We start from the raw sequence: 15,999 nt of genomic DNA on the forward strand, positions 1-15,999 counted from the left end.
CGGGACTCTATACAGACGATAATGGCACAAGTGATTTCTTTGCTACAATGGGAAATAGTTTTCAAATACTGGAAGAAAATGCCTCATTTTTTAGTGCTCTTCATGATGTCATGGCCACAGACATGATACACTTTTCAATTTAAACTGTTGTTAACATTGCCTCTAGGCTTGAAACAATGAACAAAAGCTAAATCAGCTGTTGATTTAGGGCTTTTGCTGATTTCCACAGTGTGAATGTTTCCACCAGAGCCAACTTTAAGCAACCAACATAATGTTACTGAATGAGGAGTTGGAAAGAGATATGCAGTAAGTAGCAACTTAATGTTTAATAATGACTGTGTTTAACAATCACCTCCCAAGATTCCTGAACAGTTAGCCATCAGCTGTCAGGAGCCAGTGTGCTGACCAGCAAGCACATCCTTGGCTGTGCGGGATTTTCAGAACACAGAACAGCCCAGGCTCAGACTGCGAGCAGGCGAGGTGGGGGTTTTCAATGTAAGCAGGCTAAGTACTTCACCCAGGTCACTCAGCTGCTGGGCTCGGAGGGACAGATTTATTTTTATTTTTTGCCATTTTCCCATTAACTCGACAAGTAGTTAAAGAGTGGCTACTACATGCCAATCACAAAGATGCCTGTAGAGTCAAGTAATCCTAATATGCACAAAATAGGCACAGCCCTGCCTCGTGGAGGGTGCAGTCCCGGCTCGTTTTCTATCTACTAGACTCTACTGAGCTCCTCTCCCAGGTCAGCTGTCCTTTCCACCCAGCGGGAGGGCTTACATTTGTGCCAGAAGAGGAAGGAGCCTTGACCCCTCCCTCTCTGTCCTCCATAGTAATTCACCACCAAGTCCCCGGCATTTCGCCTCCTCCCGGAGCTCTCTGTCCCGCCCACTACCCTCCACCTCCGGTGCCTTGACCCTGGTACAAGCCCTCATCATCTCTCACCCAGACTTCTGAAGGGGCCTCCCCTCTGGTTTTCCTGCTCCCTGCCCCCAGCCCACACTCCATTCAGCAACCAGAGGGATTCTTTTAAAAATAAACACCCTGTCTTTATGTCATTCCTCAGCTTCAAACCCTTCAGTGGTGGTCGAGTGTGATAAGGAGAGGCGTCACCTCCACATCCAGCCTGTGTGGGTGTGTCGCTCACTAGCTGGGTGACTGGGGCGAGAGCATCTGGTTCCCCACCTGCAGAAATAGGATAATATCTGCCTTTGAATAGGGCATTTTTGAGGGTTGCATGAGTTAGCATGTGGGAGGTGCTCAGAGCAGTGCAAAGTCATCCTCATCGTACAAAGATGAGACCTCTCACCTGCTCCTGTCCACTTTTCCAGCCACGCTCCGTGGTCCAGAACCCAGTCCCTCTCCCAAGGGTCTCAGCACGCTGACCCTGGCTCAGGCTCACCTCACTGCCCACCCTGCTCCTTCAGAGCCTCTTCAAGACCACGTCCGCAGCAAAGCCTGCCCTCCCCCGCCCTGAACTCCACGATAGGGCTTATCTAAGACCTGTGTGAGAGACCACTCATCACAAGCATGTCTCACTCGGCCAAATTCCATTATGACTTAGAAAGCATGGCCAAGTGCCTGGATTCGAGTAAAGGTAGTACTTGATATCAATTCTTTCACCCTGTAACTCCTGTTTCTGAAAACTGCCAAGGGCCCAGCCTGGCCTCTGCCAAGTGCTCAGCGCTGGTCTCTGGATTGAATTTTGAGGATAGCCAGCTTTGAGCTCCATTTTTGTCCTGAGATGATTAAATACAAATGCTCATGCTAATGAATTAAGGCTAAAACCTAACTACAGTGCCTGATGGTCAGATGTTAAGGGAATATCTGCAAGGCCTGAAGGGGGAGAGTGGCTAGCAGGAAAAAACTGGCTCTAAAATGTAAGGGGAAGGAAGAAACAAAATATGACCATAAAAATAAAGAGCAAGGAAGAACGGGTGAACTTAGAGCATAGCTAAAGGTAGCAGAAATGTGGGAAATCTGACAATATCTACACGAGTGATCATTAGACTCACCTAGGCAGCTTTGAAAAATGCAGGTTCCTGGGACCCATATTATGTAATTTAGATTCAATAGTGTAAGTTGGGCCCCCAAAGTGTGTATTTGTGAAAGGTTCCTGCCATGCATGCAAGATCAGTCCTGCTTCTCCACTTACTACTACTGGGAAAATTCACAGCAGGAGATGATACCATCGTTGAGTGAGTCATTGGTGAAAGACGTGTTGAGTTTTTATTTTATACACTGATGTTGAGGTTTGCCCAGAATTTTTTGTTTTGGTGGCTACAGAACATGTGAGAGAGACATCTCATTTGGGCACGTTCTTTTACCGTTAAAAAGTGATATTTATCATGACATCACCACCATGGGCTCGATTTGAGGTGTCTCGCGTTGGGCCCGGCGGAGCCCGAGAGGAGCGCGGGGTGGAGCCTCGGGCGCTGTCCGTGGTGCTGGGCGCGGAGCCCGCTCCAGCCTTGACCTTCCCGCGCCCTCGGCCCGCCTGCCTTTCCCCCGGCCGCGGGCTCCGCGCCCCCGGTACGGCCAGGAGCGAGCGCGGCCCTTTGTATTTTCGTCCTGGGCGGCAGGTCTTGCGCGGGAGTCCCCCGCCCCCGCTTCCTTCCGCGACCCCCGGCGGCGGCTGACGGGCGCGGCGCCCTCGGCTCCCCAGGCGGCGGGGGGCGGCGGCGCGGCGGGCGGACCTCGCCCCCACCCCGCCCCCCGCCCCCACCCGCGCCTGCCCGCCGCGCCCCCTCCCGCCTCCCCGCCCCTGCGCCGCCGCGGCCCCGCCCCGCGCGCGGAGCCGCGTCCCGGGCGCTGGAAGAGGGGCGAAGGCAGCGACACCCAGGGCGGCGCGCGGGCCCGGCCCGGCGGGGAGGGCGGCGCGCCATGGACGCCGAGTTCCCGGCCCTCGAGCCCCCGCTCTGCGGCGAGCTCAAGCTGCTGTGCAAGCGGCTGCGGGAGGCCTACCGCGAGCTGAAGGAGGACCTCGCGCCGTTCCGCGATGACCGCTACTACAGGTGCGGCGCCAGCCCCGCGGGGGGGGGGGGCAGGTCCCGGGTCCTGGGTGCGGGGCCAAGCCTGGGCTCCAGGGCGCATCGGGTGGGCGGGCGGGCGAGGGGCCGTTTTCCATTGCCTGGAAGCCTAAAGGGGCGCAGTGGGCTGGGGTCCCAGCTTCGCTCCTCCCGCGCCCCCTTCTCCCGGGTCACGCGTCCCGGCCCCTCGGCCGCCTGCTCGGCCCCTCCGGGTCCTGTCTGGCAGCATCGTCGCTACCCCCGCCCAGTGTCTGAGGTCCTCGGGTCCCTGCGCTTCGGCGGCAACCTCTGAGGCTAGGGTGCTGCGGGGGGTTGGGGACAGCGGCCTCGCAGCCGAGCGGCGCCCGGGTGGAGATGCTGCGGGAAGCCACCCTCAGCACGCACGGGGAGCTGCTGGGCCCGGCTTGTCTGTGCGCATCTCTGTTCCCCTCTCCTGCGGCCACGGTGAGAGGCGTGGGGACCCGCAGAGGCCTGCGCGGGCGCTCGGCCCTTCCTCGCGCTTTGCTGTTCCGATGGGAAAGGATGTCCATTGCCAGCGGCTGGACTTGTCTGATGGGCCCTGTATGCTGAAAGGAGCCGGAGCCTGGAGCCGGATTGGTTGGTTTTGTTGCTAACTAGCGCTGTGGCTCGGAGAAGGTTACCGCTGACTCTAAAATGGGAAGCTTGAACCAGAAGGTTCCTGAAAGTCAGGATGCTAATCTCGTGCTGAAGGATGGCAGGTGTGTTGCAGGGCCATCCTTGAGATGGAGATGGTGGCAGTCGTGTACACATGCTAAGGAGAACATCCATCCTCCCATCCAACCTTTCCCAAAGCCCAGTGGCTCATCCACAATCTATTATTGAACAATGCATTTGTCACAATTACTGAGGATTTTTTTTTTTTAATGTAATTCCAAGATCATACCATGTAGCTTTTGGATGTGTCTCAAATTTTTTCTATTGCAGCCTCTGAGGGACAGTATAAAAAGCCCAACAACCCACAGATAGTTTCAAATCTTATTTCTGATATGTTCCGATCTCCTTGCCCACTAATTTCCTCCCACTCTACTTTTCCCTATATTTTATTTTCTTGGAAACGTGTGTTTGGCCAAGGAGCTAGTGAGTAGCAAAATGGTCTTAATGCAGGTAGCAGAGGAGAGAAAGCCACATCACTGGTTAATCCACAACTGGACCGTCCCCTGTTCACTCACCCAGTTATTCCACTAAGAGCTACTGAGCATCTCCTATGGTTCTGCTATTGTTCTCGGTGTTGGGGTGAGCAAGACAGACAGGGTACCTGCTGTCATGGGGCTTATGGCTATTAGGCAGGTGGTCCCTATGGCTACGAGTGCTAGGAAGACAGTGGACCAAGTGACATGGTAAAACGTGATTGGGGTTCTACTTCAGAGAAGGTGGGCAGGGAAGGCTCTTTGAGAAGGTGACATTCGATGCGAACTGAGGAATGAGCTGCTCACTGGACAATGAGCTGGGAGAGGAAAGTTCCAGAAGAGGAAGGACAAGTGCAAAGGCCCTGAGGCCATAAAAACGTGGTATGCTCAAGGAATAGACTGAAACCAGTGTGTCTGGAGACTGGTGGTCAGAAATAGACAGGGTCAGGTCATAACAGGCCTTGAAGGCCAGACTGAGGGTGTGATTAGAGTTCCTGTGTGAAGCCAGTGAAGGGTTTTCGGTGGAAGAAGTGGCATGAGCAGCTTGGCTGCCTGTTCTGGAGCAGCATTGGAATCTTCACTCCAGGAGCAACTTCATTACTTAAGTTGGCTCCAGAAGACAAATTAACTGTGCTTGGAAGGGGGCAGTGATGAATTCTGCCTCCTGCCACGAGAACAAGCGCACTGCAGAATGCTCTCAGTATCGAGCGTTGGCCAAATAGTTAGGCTGAATCACAGAGACTGTTTCGTAGTGGGGAGAGGTTTTGGGTCACTGAACTATCTTCCCCTGCTCCATGGGGTGTGTATGTCGATCAATGGGTCGTACCTTTACAGAACTCAGGGAAGCACTCCTGCGTATCTAAATTGGGAAGCTGATAGTTACAGCTCCTGCATCTGTCTGGCTGGAAGGAGAACTTGCTACTATAATCTTTGCTCCTACTCTTCTCACCATCTTCATTTTCCCGTGAGTGATTTAGGACTAATACACACCAGCCCTTTTTTCCCTGGAGGACAGGGACTTGCCTCACGTAGCTGACAGTTTTCTCATAACAGGGTGCAGCAAGGAGACGGCTGCTAATGCAGTGTTTTCAAAAGACGGCTGCTGCTCGCCCTCCCCAGTTAGCTGGCATGGCTCTTTGCATATTAGCTACATCATCTGGCATCACTGAAAAGCACCAGCTATGCGATCAAAGGACTCACAGTCGTGTTTGCAAAATGAGAGATGACAGTTGTACTGCCTGCCAGGCAAGGGGGAGCCGGCTGGTGCAGGTAGAAAAGCAGTGGCCTGGGCGACTGAAACCCTGGCTTCCAGTCCCAGCTCTGCCCTTTGCTGACTCCCCGGCCTTGGGGAAATATCGAATTTCACTGGTAATCTATTTCCACATTGGAAAACTGAAGCAAAGAAGATGTGAGGCCTGAGTGCTTTATGAACATAATACTAAAGATGCTTTCAGATACAGATACAGAAAAGCCAGAGCAACCAGCCGAAACACCAAGGTAATGGATCGAGTTCTCAAGCCAGCAGGTTAGTGGTGTCATTAAGTTCTTTCTTTTTATCTCGGCTGCCAATAATCATTTGGACTATTGCTTGTCTCACATTCCTGGGAGAGCTGGCTGGCTTTCTCTAGCTCTCTAAAGAGAAGGAATGACTTGGAGCCCACAGCAAAACTCCTTGACTCTCCACTATACCCCCACCAAAAGGGTAACAGTGAAGCAGACAGGCGCGTGCAGACAGGACATGGAACTTTCATTCCCTGTAGACAGGAGAGTAAACCCCTGCACTTACTGTGGAAACTGTTTGACACCCAAGCTCTTTTGGCCCAGGAGTTCCGCTCCAGAAGTGCACACATATGTCCATCAAGAGACAGGTATTAAAATGTGCATAGCAGCACGATTTGTCACGCTCCTGAACAGGAAACCAGCCAACCACTCAGCAGTAGAATGGGTACATGTGGCTTGCTCCATTGTGGGATATCACACAGCAATACGAGTAAGCAACTTACAACACGCAGTAATGAAGATGAGTCTCACACACATGTGAGCAAAAGAAGTCAGACACAGGGAGCGCATACTCGATGGACAAAACGTCTACAGTGTTAGAAGTCAGGGCAGCAGTTACTCTTGAGGGACAGTGGATGGAAGGGAGCAGGGGAGGGTTTTCTGGGTGCTGGTAATGTTTTGCTTTTTAATCTGGGTGCCGGTTATACCAATATATTTAATTGTGAACATTTATCAGGCTGTACACATGATGTGTGTACTTTTCCATAGTTTATTATGCTTCAATAGAAAGCTGAAAAAAAAACCAGCTCCTGTGTGTCTCCTCGATGACATCAGGGCCTTTGCCCTTTCTTGAGCACATACTGGCCAGGGGGTGGAATCAGACTTCAGCAAACCAGAGGGCCCAGGAGCTGAGGGTGGAGCCAGTTTCCCCAAGGGAGGAGTGGCAGGGAACTGAACGAGACTGGGGTTCTGTTAGGAACTAGATGTAGGGAATGGATGCCAGGTGGGCAGTAGACTGTGTCCAAGGCACAAATGGTAGAGGGACAGTAAATGGTTCCCCTAGAGCTCAGTTGTTGGAGAATTTGTGGTTGGCCATTTTGCTGACCCATACTTTGTTTTTCGTGTGATTACTTTACCTCTGTAAAATACATGAGCAATAAAGATGGCCTTGTTTTTCTTGGCCAGTGAAGTGATGCCCCCGGGTGCCCTCACCCAAGAGGCTTCCGGGAGCAACGTTTCATCCCCTTGGTGAACTCATTGGCCCGGGGACTGGCCCTCAGTCTCGCTGGCCTATATTAGACAGCATATCGAGAAAAACCTGTTTGCAGTGAAGGCTTCCCGTTAGCGAAGCTCTGGACTAATGTGCAGAATCAGACGCCGTTTATTCAACTGGCCGATGCGGACCCAGGAGAACACACGTGACGGTGGGCAGGGGCACAGCGTCAGCAGCGGAATTAGTGAGACAGGTTCCTAATGCCGGCCATGCATCAGAATCAACTTGGGAGCTTTTAAAAATACAAGTGCCCAGGCCCTGCCCTTGAGGAGGAGGATGATTTAATGAGGCTGGGCTGGGTCTTAGCCAGGATGGAGAGCCCTGGAGGGGAGGGAGGAATGTTCAGAGCAGCAGGCTGAGAGCCCGGTGCATCCACTCCTCAGCAGACAGGAATATGGGAAGCCACCAAGGCCCCTGCTCCCCACACAAAGCTCAGTGGCCCCTGGCAGTGGCCAGCTTGGCTGATTCTCCTGTTTCCACCCTTCCCAGCTGCCTGACCTCCTGTTTTGGATTAATACATCTGGTTGGGTTACAGTCAGGTTTAGAGGTCTGAGAACCCCGTCTCTGATTATGGCCAGCCTGCATGTTTCCCCCCCGACCCGTCGGCCAGCCTGCACGTTTCCCCCCTGACCCATCGTGCTGATTCGGTGTCAGGGTTTCACTGGGCGAACTTTTCTCTTTGTCCTCAAGTCACTGGAGACAACTCCCTGTAACTGGAGTCCCGACATCTCTCTCTGTCTTTTGTTTCTTTTTGGTGGGAAGAGTGATCAGTGTCCCTGACAAGACTGATTTTAGAACCAGCTCCTCTGTCTCCATCGTGTCAAAGGTAGACGAATCTCATTGAACTTGCATGCTCGGGAGCTTAGAGTTAGCCGCAGCCCCGGCCTGCTGAGGGAGGCTGGTGCTGTTGTTTTCTATGTGGGACAAGATGCAGAACCCCGTCTCTGATTATGGCCAGCCTGCAAGTTTCCCCCCGACCCGTCGGCCAGCCTGCATGTTTCCCCAGGACCTGAGCAAACACATGGGTGAGGGGCCAGTGGTGGATGCCAGGACGGTCGGCTCCCCCAGACGTATCCATCCGTGTCTTCGAGCTATCCTTGCCCCACCTGGCCAGGAAGCACCCCTCCCCCTCTACTCCTGACCACCCTCCTCTCCCTCTCGGATTTTCCTCCATCAATTGTCCCCGCTTGTCCTCAGGTCTCAGGTCTTTCCCTCAACTCTGACTTCTTCCCATCTGCTTACAACTCTGTCCAAACAAAGTTCCCTCAGCCCAGCCTCCTCTGGGGCCACCACAGCATCTCCAGCATGTGTCTGCTGGCCTCCCCTCCCCATGCTGTCCTGTAGGGGGGGTAGAGGTGGTCCGTGCATACTGGCTCCACGTCGTTTCTCTACTTATTTCATAGAAGTTGCCTCACTGCCACCGGTGACTCATTCAAATTCTTACACACCCACTTGCTTTAAATACAGCCTAAATAAACGTATTTTTAGCACCCAACGTCTGCTAGCCATGGATGTGACAAAGGCTGTGGCTATAACAGACCCCAACCTGCTGCTGCCTTGGGGAGCTCTGCCACCCAGTCTACTCACCTTGCTGCTTAGTGACTGGACACGTGAGCCCCCTTTCGGATTCCCCTCTCCTCTGGGAGTTCCCATGCCCTCTTCCCCTTCTGGGTGGTGTCTCTGACCCCAGTGTCAGGAGGGTCTCCTGCTCAGAGGGACCTCCCCCTGTATGCAACCTGGCCAAGTGCGGTGCACAGACGCTCTTGTGCAACACTGCCACCTGGTGGTCCCATCTCTTCCTTGATCAGCTCCAAACCCTGGAACTCATCACGCAGGTCCCGGAGCTGCTCTTGCCCACGTCACTGGTGGCCTCTAAGCATCAAACCCAGTGGCCCCTTTCAGACACTAGCACTGTGTAATCCTGAAGGATCTGTCCAGAGCTGGGACTCTCTTTTGTCCCTGCAGGGGCCCCGGCAATGCCCCTCTCTCATGTTCTCTGACCTCTTGTCCTCCACATGCTTTCCAAGCTTCTTAGGCAGAGTCTCTTCCTGTTTATTGTTTGGACTTATGGACCCCGCATTTTCCCGAAGCCACAGCACTATGATTAACAGCATTAAACACCCCCAGCAGCAGTAGTTGGGAACGTTATTGTTTATTGCTCAAACCACCTGTCAGGTGGGTTACGGGTACGACAGAATGACTCTGCCTCCATGCGGTATTGGTGTGTGAGCTGAGAAAAGTTGTATCCTATGAACCAGACACTAGCAGCTCTTGTTTCCTCTCCGGCAGCCTTCCAGGTCAAAAGGAGATGGTGACCATAGGCCCCCAGAGGCCGGAGGTGGAGTTGCATCTGTGGCACCCTGGAAACCCCCAGTTAGGGCATTAGGACCTGCTCCGGGTCATTCCATGACTTCTGAGAATCCCCTTTCTTTGTCTTGGCCTTGGGACAGTGTCTTAAAGCCAGATCGAGTTCAGGGACATTGGGGGACGTTTCTCAATAAGCTATATGGTCCGGAACATAGAATACTCAGGTGAGATTCAGAATTTAAATTTGAGTCCAGGCCAATCTTTTAACCTCTTACTGGATTGGCCCCTGTGAGGGGAAGACTGCCGCCTGCTCTCAGTCTCGTGAGTCAGGAGGAAGACCGGCCTCAGGGGGAGCCTCCGACACCCGTGCCTGGCTCTGGAAGGACATGAATGTTTTGCTTCTTGGGGATGAGGACCCGGGTTGGGAATGGAGGTATGTGTTGGTTCCAAAGACCAGGTCACTGTCACCTTCCCTCCTTCACTGTGCGCCGTCCTCTGGTGAGGTCCGACGCGTGCCTTTCAGTTTTCAGTGTTAAATTTCTGCACATGAGACTTTAGTTTGGCTTCTTTTTCCCTGGCCTTGGGGGGATGGCGTGGTGACTTACGTCGTGTCTAAAAGGGAGGTTTAGAGGGATTTCTTAATATTAGGAGCCCCCCGCTGACTGAGGAAGGAGGTTATTTCGTCCACAGACCCTGGCTCCCCTCGCGGCTGGTTGCAGGGGCCGGAACAGCCTGGATATGTCAGTCAGACCTTGACCCGTGGGAGAGAGATGGCAGGACAGAGCCAGCAGGATGGTTCCAGATGGGATAGTTTCCGCCGTCTCTCTGGAGAGATCCTGTAGGACCGAGCAAACAGCTGTGTTGAGTTGAAGCTGGCAGCTTCCCCCCTGGAACTTCCTTCCCGAGCCCCTGTCACACCTCATCCTCTCTCCTTGTCCCTGGGGGCTGTTCACATAGGACTGCTCCCCACAGGTTCACATGGAAATGTTTGCCTCAGGTTCTGTTTCAGGGAACAAAGCTAGAGTGTTCTTTAAATGTTAAGACAACTTTTCCCTGTAACTCATGGAAAAATATGGGCTGGGAGTAAGGTGCCCGTCTGTCCTGGCGTGCTGCCCCACGCAGAGCCCACGCGGCAGGAGCCGACGGCAGCCTCCGGCCACAGCCCGGGACGCACTGGATCCCGCCAGCAGCCACGTGTGTTACCTTGGGGGCCGATCCTTCCCCAGCTGAGCCTTGAGGAAGTTTCTTCCCTGGCTGCATCTTGAGAGAGGCTGAGCCAAGGGGCCCAGTTAGGCTGCACCCCAATTCCCCACTGATAGAAAGTGCGAGAAATAAATGTTTGAAGCCACAAAGTTCCGGGGTAATTTGTTTTATAGCAATAGTTAGCTAACACAGCTACTACATACATGCTAGGGTAGTTTTTTAGGCAGGAAAAAATAATAGGAACAAGTAAAACAATAAGAAAGCAAAAAACAACCAATTTATATCATCAATAACTACTGAGCAGAAGAATGTCCGTGCTCCTGGCATTACTAAACTTGATTTGCAAGACAGAGCATTTGAACCAATACAAGTTAGACCCTTGCCTCTAATGATCAGTTCTTAGGGGTGAAGACAATGAGAAGTGTCTATGTTTGATGCAACAGGTAGGCCAGAAAGGGGTGAGGTCTCCCGCAAATGATGGAGGGGCTTCTGGGGAAGGCAGCACGGTGGGGACACTGAGCCAGCCACTCATGGAAGTGTCTCAGTTCGCGCTCTGCTTCTTGGAGAGAAGATGAGTTGGCTGAGGATGGCAGTCCAGTGGCTGGCAAAGCCCAGGCCCATTATCAGCTATGATCATGCTTAAGGGAAAGTCAAGACTGTGAGATTGCCCTGCCTTGGAACACAGAATAGGTGATTAGAGTTGGTGGTACTGAATTCCTTTATACTCTTTGCACTGACTATATAGGTCAGTTTTCCTTTTTTAGGGGCGTTATGGATTAAGTGTTTGTGTCCTCCCTGAATTCATATGTTGAAGCCCTAGCCCCCAGAGTTGCTGTATTTGGAGTAAGGAAGTGATTAAGGTTAAATGAGGTCATAAGAGTGGGCCCTGGTCTATTAGGATCAATGTCCTTAGGAGAAGAGATGCTCTCCCTTTCTTCCCTCACCCACACACCAAGGAAAGGCCGTGTGAGGATGCAGCAGGAAGGCAGCTGTCTGCAAGCCAGGAAGAGAGCCCTCACTAGACACTAAATCAGCCAGAACCTTGCTCTTGGACTTCTAGCCTCTAGAACTGTAAGAAAATAGGCTTCTACTGAGTAAGCCACTCAGTCTATGGTACTGTTATGCAGCCCAGCTGGCTAAGACCATGGGTAAGGGAAAATTAGAATTAGGTGTTTCTGTTTCATTCTTATTTAACTCAGCTCCCAACTAGAGCATGAGTATTCACTGTCAGCCACCATTGATTATCATTATTAACAAGAGGCGAGCACAAGAGTATATCTACAAAATGCCAAACAAATGTCACTTGTTAAATTGGGAGGGGAGTTTGAGTCTCTTGGAACAGACAACTGATTTCCTACGGTATCAAGGGCATTTGTAGATGAGCCTCTTGAGTTGTTGCTTTCAACTTTGAGGAACAGCAGTGAGTTGGAGTCAGCAAACTACAGATTGGTGTGATTTTCTAGAAGAAAATTCTAGAAGAGTTTTAGAAGAAAGTTGTTTAAAAGGATGGCCTATTGGCCTTTAGAAAATGAAATAAACATTAGGTATGAGAAGGGATTTTTCTAAGAATAGGTGGTGTCAGACCAATCTAACTTCTGACATCTTGACCCTTTTTGCCCCTTTAGACAATGCTCACTCTCTGTTTCATGGTACCCACCTGACCCATCTCAGTACTTGCCCATCCCCACCCTGGTTTTTATGTTCCCCAGTCTTGTCCCCTTTTCTCTCTGAGCGTCTATAATCATTGTTACGGTTCCTGTAAGAGTTGCGGTTTCGGATTCAAAGTGCTAATGGAATTTGTTGTCTTGACTATGTTCTTGTTCAGGCTGCAGCTTGGCCTGCTAGGCCCCCTTCTCTCCAGGTCTCACCCTCCCCACTGCCCCACCCGGGGGTCCGCTCAGAGGTCTGCATTCTCTCTCCCACCTTGCCCTCTGCACCCCAGGCCCAGGTGAGCTGGGTGCCCTCCCTCAGGGCCACTGGAGCAACCTGTGCTTGTGGCACTTAGTTTTGGTAACTTCCTTGGCCCGCGGGTTCGCCGAGGGCAGGAACCCTGCCTGATTCCTGTGGGCGTCTTCCCACCAGTCCCATGCTTGTTGACAGCTTAGTGAATGTACGGAGATACATTAGGAAGGAAGCTTGAGACTTTTGTTTTCCTCATTCGGTTCGACTTTAAACCCACAGCATCATGGGGACAGGGGACATTTTGACGGATGCTCCAAAAAAACTAAATCTTGGAACTATGCGGACGGTGGGCCTGGACTGTTCTAGATCCCAGTGTAGAACTGCGAGCTGAGATCCCGCGTCAAGAAAGTGCGTTTGGTCAGCTGCCCCGTCACCCTGCGGGGGAAGGGCTCCGACCCTGCTCGGCCGCAGCAGCCGGCGGGCACCGGCGGGCCCCGGCGGGCACCGGCGGCCTTGCAGCCGCGTGGGCCCCGCACAGGCTCCCTGCTGAGGGGCAGCGCTCGTCCTGGGGGCGGGAAACACCCCGGAAACCTCTCCCGTCGGAGGTTTGCCCTGGCTTTTCACCTCGGCCAGGTCGCAGGCCTCTTTGGGAATATGCAAAGTTATGGGTTCTCTCCCCAGAAAATGCAGACGCCCTAGCGTCTTTCAGACAAGCCCAGGGCATTCATGGGCAACATTCATGCCCCCTTAAGATGTCCTGGGAGCAGCGCGGAGGATGCATTACTGTGTGGTCCCCCCGCTGCGTACAAGGAGCGAGGGTCAAGTCGTTCGTTCACTCGTTCATTCGTTCATTCATTCATTCATTCGTTCGCGAACCTTCCCCCGAGCCCTGGCCCCGCCTCTGCTCTGGGGGCTCGGAGGAGGGAGACCCACCCCTCCCGCGGCCCCCCGGCCCCGCCCCCGCCCGAAGCCCCGCCCCCGCCCGCCGCTCGGGCCGCTTCCGCGCACGTGACCGCGCCGCGCGTCGCGCTCTGACGAGTCCGCGAGCCGGCAGCTCCTGGCCGCTGTCGCTCCGGCTGCGCCTGTGGTAGCCGCGGCCCCTGTGCGGCGCCGGGTGGGCTCGCGCGCGGGCCCGGGGGCGCCGGCCGCGATGGAACCGTGAGTTCGGGCCTGGGAGGACCGGAGGACGGGCGGCGGGGGCGCAGAGGGCAGCCTGTGTGGGTCCCCGGCGCCCCGGCTGGGAGTTGGGGCTGCGGCGTCCGGCTCCCGGGAGCCGAGCCGCGGGGCCCTCCGCCCACTTGGAGCCGCGGGGACCCGGAGGGGACGCCGCCGGGTTTCGTGGAGGGCCGGTGAGGGGCCTGCCCGCCCGGCTGGGGGAAGCAGCGGAGCCGGGGTCCGGGGTCCGGGAGCGGCCTCGGCCGGGGCGCGCCCGGGAGGCCCTCGGGATGCTCCGGCCCTGCTCGCTCAGCGGAACCGGGTGACCCCTCCTTCCCCTGGAGCCCCTCGCCCCCTCTCCTGGGCCGGCCCGGGTCAGGGGCCCCTCCATCACCGGTCTAAGCGAGGTGCTCGCGATGGCTTCCTGGGGATGCTGGCGCCTTGGGAGCCTGCCACCCTTCAGGTCTCCGGGATCCCGAGGCCGAAGAGTTTTAGTCTGTTGACTTAGGGCCTCAGTACCTCTGTGAAGTTCAGGGCTTATATGATTTAATGAGGAAAAACCTGTCCAGGGCCCCACAGACGCCACCCCTAACGCTTGCTTTTGACGCGGCGGCCCCTGGGTGCCCCTCAGGGGGTATCCCGAGAGGAGAGGGAACTGGGAAGAAGTTCAGCGGCGGAGTTGCGGAGAGTCGGGAAGGACCGCGGAGCCTCGGCGGCAGCGTCGGCGGCAGGGCCTCGGGGGCGGGGGCCCGCGCTCCGGGGCAGCCTCCGCGCAGGCTGCGTGCTTCTCCGTGCACTTGGGTGCTGGAGGCCCCGAGGGTTTGCATCGGACCCCTGCTGACTTCTCCCGCTGCGGACGTCGGGAAGCGAAATCCAGGCTGTTACCCAAATGCAAACACGTGTGATGGGAGGAAAGTTTCTTCCTCCTGCGTCCTCAGAAGCGTCTGACCTTAGCACAGTGTAGGAAACCGGACTAGCACCCAGCGCCCCTGCTCCATAGGTGTTTCCAAGGCCTTTGGGTTAGACCCAGGCGGAGGTGGGTCTGCATTACCGCCTCTACCCCACTTCAGGGGCACTGTTTCTTCATTTGTGGGATACGTGACTAGCACCACGTGCGATACTGCAGGTTGGGTGCCTCTGGAGCTGTGCAGAGTTGTAGCCCAGTGGCGGCGTGACAACCAGCATGTTGTAGGTTCTGTCCCACAAATCTGTCTCCTTGGGTCTGCAGGGCAGCCCTGGGTTGTGTGTGGTGGTGTTAAACCTTTTCATAGGACAGAGAGAGGCAGGGGGTTGGATGTGGGTGGGCCTTAGCCAAGACCTCAGTCCAGGTCCCTTGCTGGGGTCCCATGCTGTCAGTTAGGTGACTTAGTGGCAGTCTGTCCTGCTGTACAGTGGTAGGCAGCATGGGTGCTCCTGGAAGCCCTGCGTCCAGGGTCTGCTGAGGAGGGGGCGGAAGGGTGGATGTGGTTATCTGGAGGTCAGCCAGCCATCGTCCAGGAGACAGAATGGCACTCACCTAGGAATCAGGAAAAGTCTTTGGCAAATAAAAATCCTAGGAGAAAACAAGCCCCAAAATCTGAAGGGTGTACTGGACTTCCGTGCCTGGTGGGGTCAAAGTGCTCTTGTCAGATGTGACTGAGAGCCCAGTGCTGAGAAGGGTGACAAGCTACAGGAACAGGAAGAGAAGCTAAAGGAAGATTGGGGTGGGGGAGAATGGAGGGCCTATGGGTTCAGTGGGCCTAGGGGATCAGTGCCGGGTCTGTGGTGGGCAGGTCCCTGCTCATGTGCAGCCCAGCCTACTCTTTTTGAAAGGACAGGAGAGAGTGCCATCCAAACCAGTCAGAATAAAACGTTTCCAGTTCTTAAAGACTTATATTCAAGTTTCCCGCAAACTTTATTCCTAGCTGACAATGCCTGGGCTTCCTGTCGAGCTGCCGGCTACACATATGTGGTTGAGATTTCTCAGGCTCATTTGTTGTTTTGCTCTTACTGTAGCATTTCTCTGCAAACTTAAATAAGGTTGGCGTTTTATGTGTGTCTTGCTTACAACCTTTTTTTTTTGTCAAAAAGAGTGTATTTTATGTGTCTCTTTCATCCTGGGGCATTTAAGTGTAGAAGTATATTAATTAGACTCCCCTTCTTCCCGCAGCAAAGGGGTGGCACAGACCAGTCAGCACAGTGGAGCCCTGCCGTGGTTTCTGTGTTGCAGGCTTCCTGAGTGTCCAGTGCTTGAGGGAGCACCAGGCCTGGTTAGTATTTTTGTCCTGCAACCATAGAACTACTTAGGATTGTGTCTTGCTAGGACTGATAAGAGAATACAGTGTTTACTTTGTACCAGGTACTGTTGTAAACACTCTGTATACATCATTTCATGTAATCCTCACAGCCACCCTCCCCGTGAAGAAGTTTTTCTGATCCTCATTTGATAGATGAGGGAACTGAGGTGCAGAGAAGTCAAATGAGTTTCTCAAGTTCACAGCTA

General features: G+C 54.0%; 1 protein-coding gene across 2 annotated transcripts in view; it reads left to right on the plus strand.

The window, feature by feature from the left end:
* The first annotated feature begins 13,497 nt into the window (after positions 1-13,497).
* The window catches only part of TMEM181 (transmembrane protein 181), a 37,845-nt gene continuing 35,343 nt past the window's right edge, over positions 13,498-15,999 (plus strand). For both annotated transcript variants that reach the window (XM_087817717.1, XM_087817718.1), the window contains exon 1: positions 13,498-13,520. In XM_087817717.1, the coding sequence (XP_087673843.1) occupies positions 13,513-13,520 (8 nt within the window). In that variant the 5' untranslated portion in view covers positions 13,498-13,512. The remainder of the gene's footprint in view (positions 13,521-15,999) is intronic.

This window comes from Miniopterus natalensis, chromosome 5 (assembly GCF_054644295.1).
Source record: "Miniopterus natalensis isolate mMinNat1 chromosome 5, mMinNat1.hap1, whole genome shotgun sequence".
Taxonomy (NCBI): Eukaryota; Metazoa; Chordata; class Mammalia; order Chiroptera; family Miniopteridae; genus Miniopterus; species Miniopterus natalensis.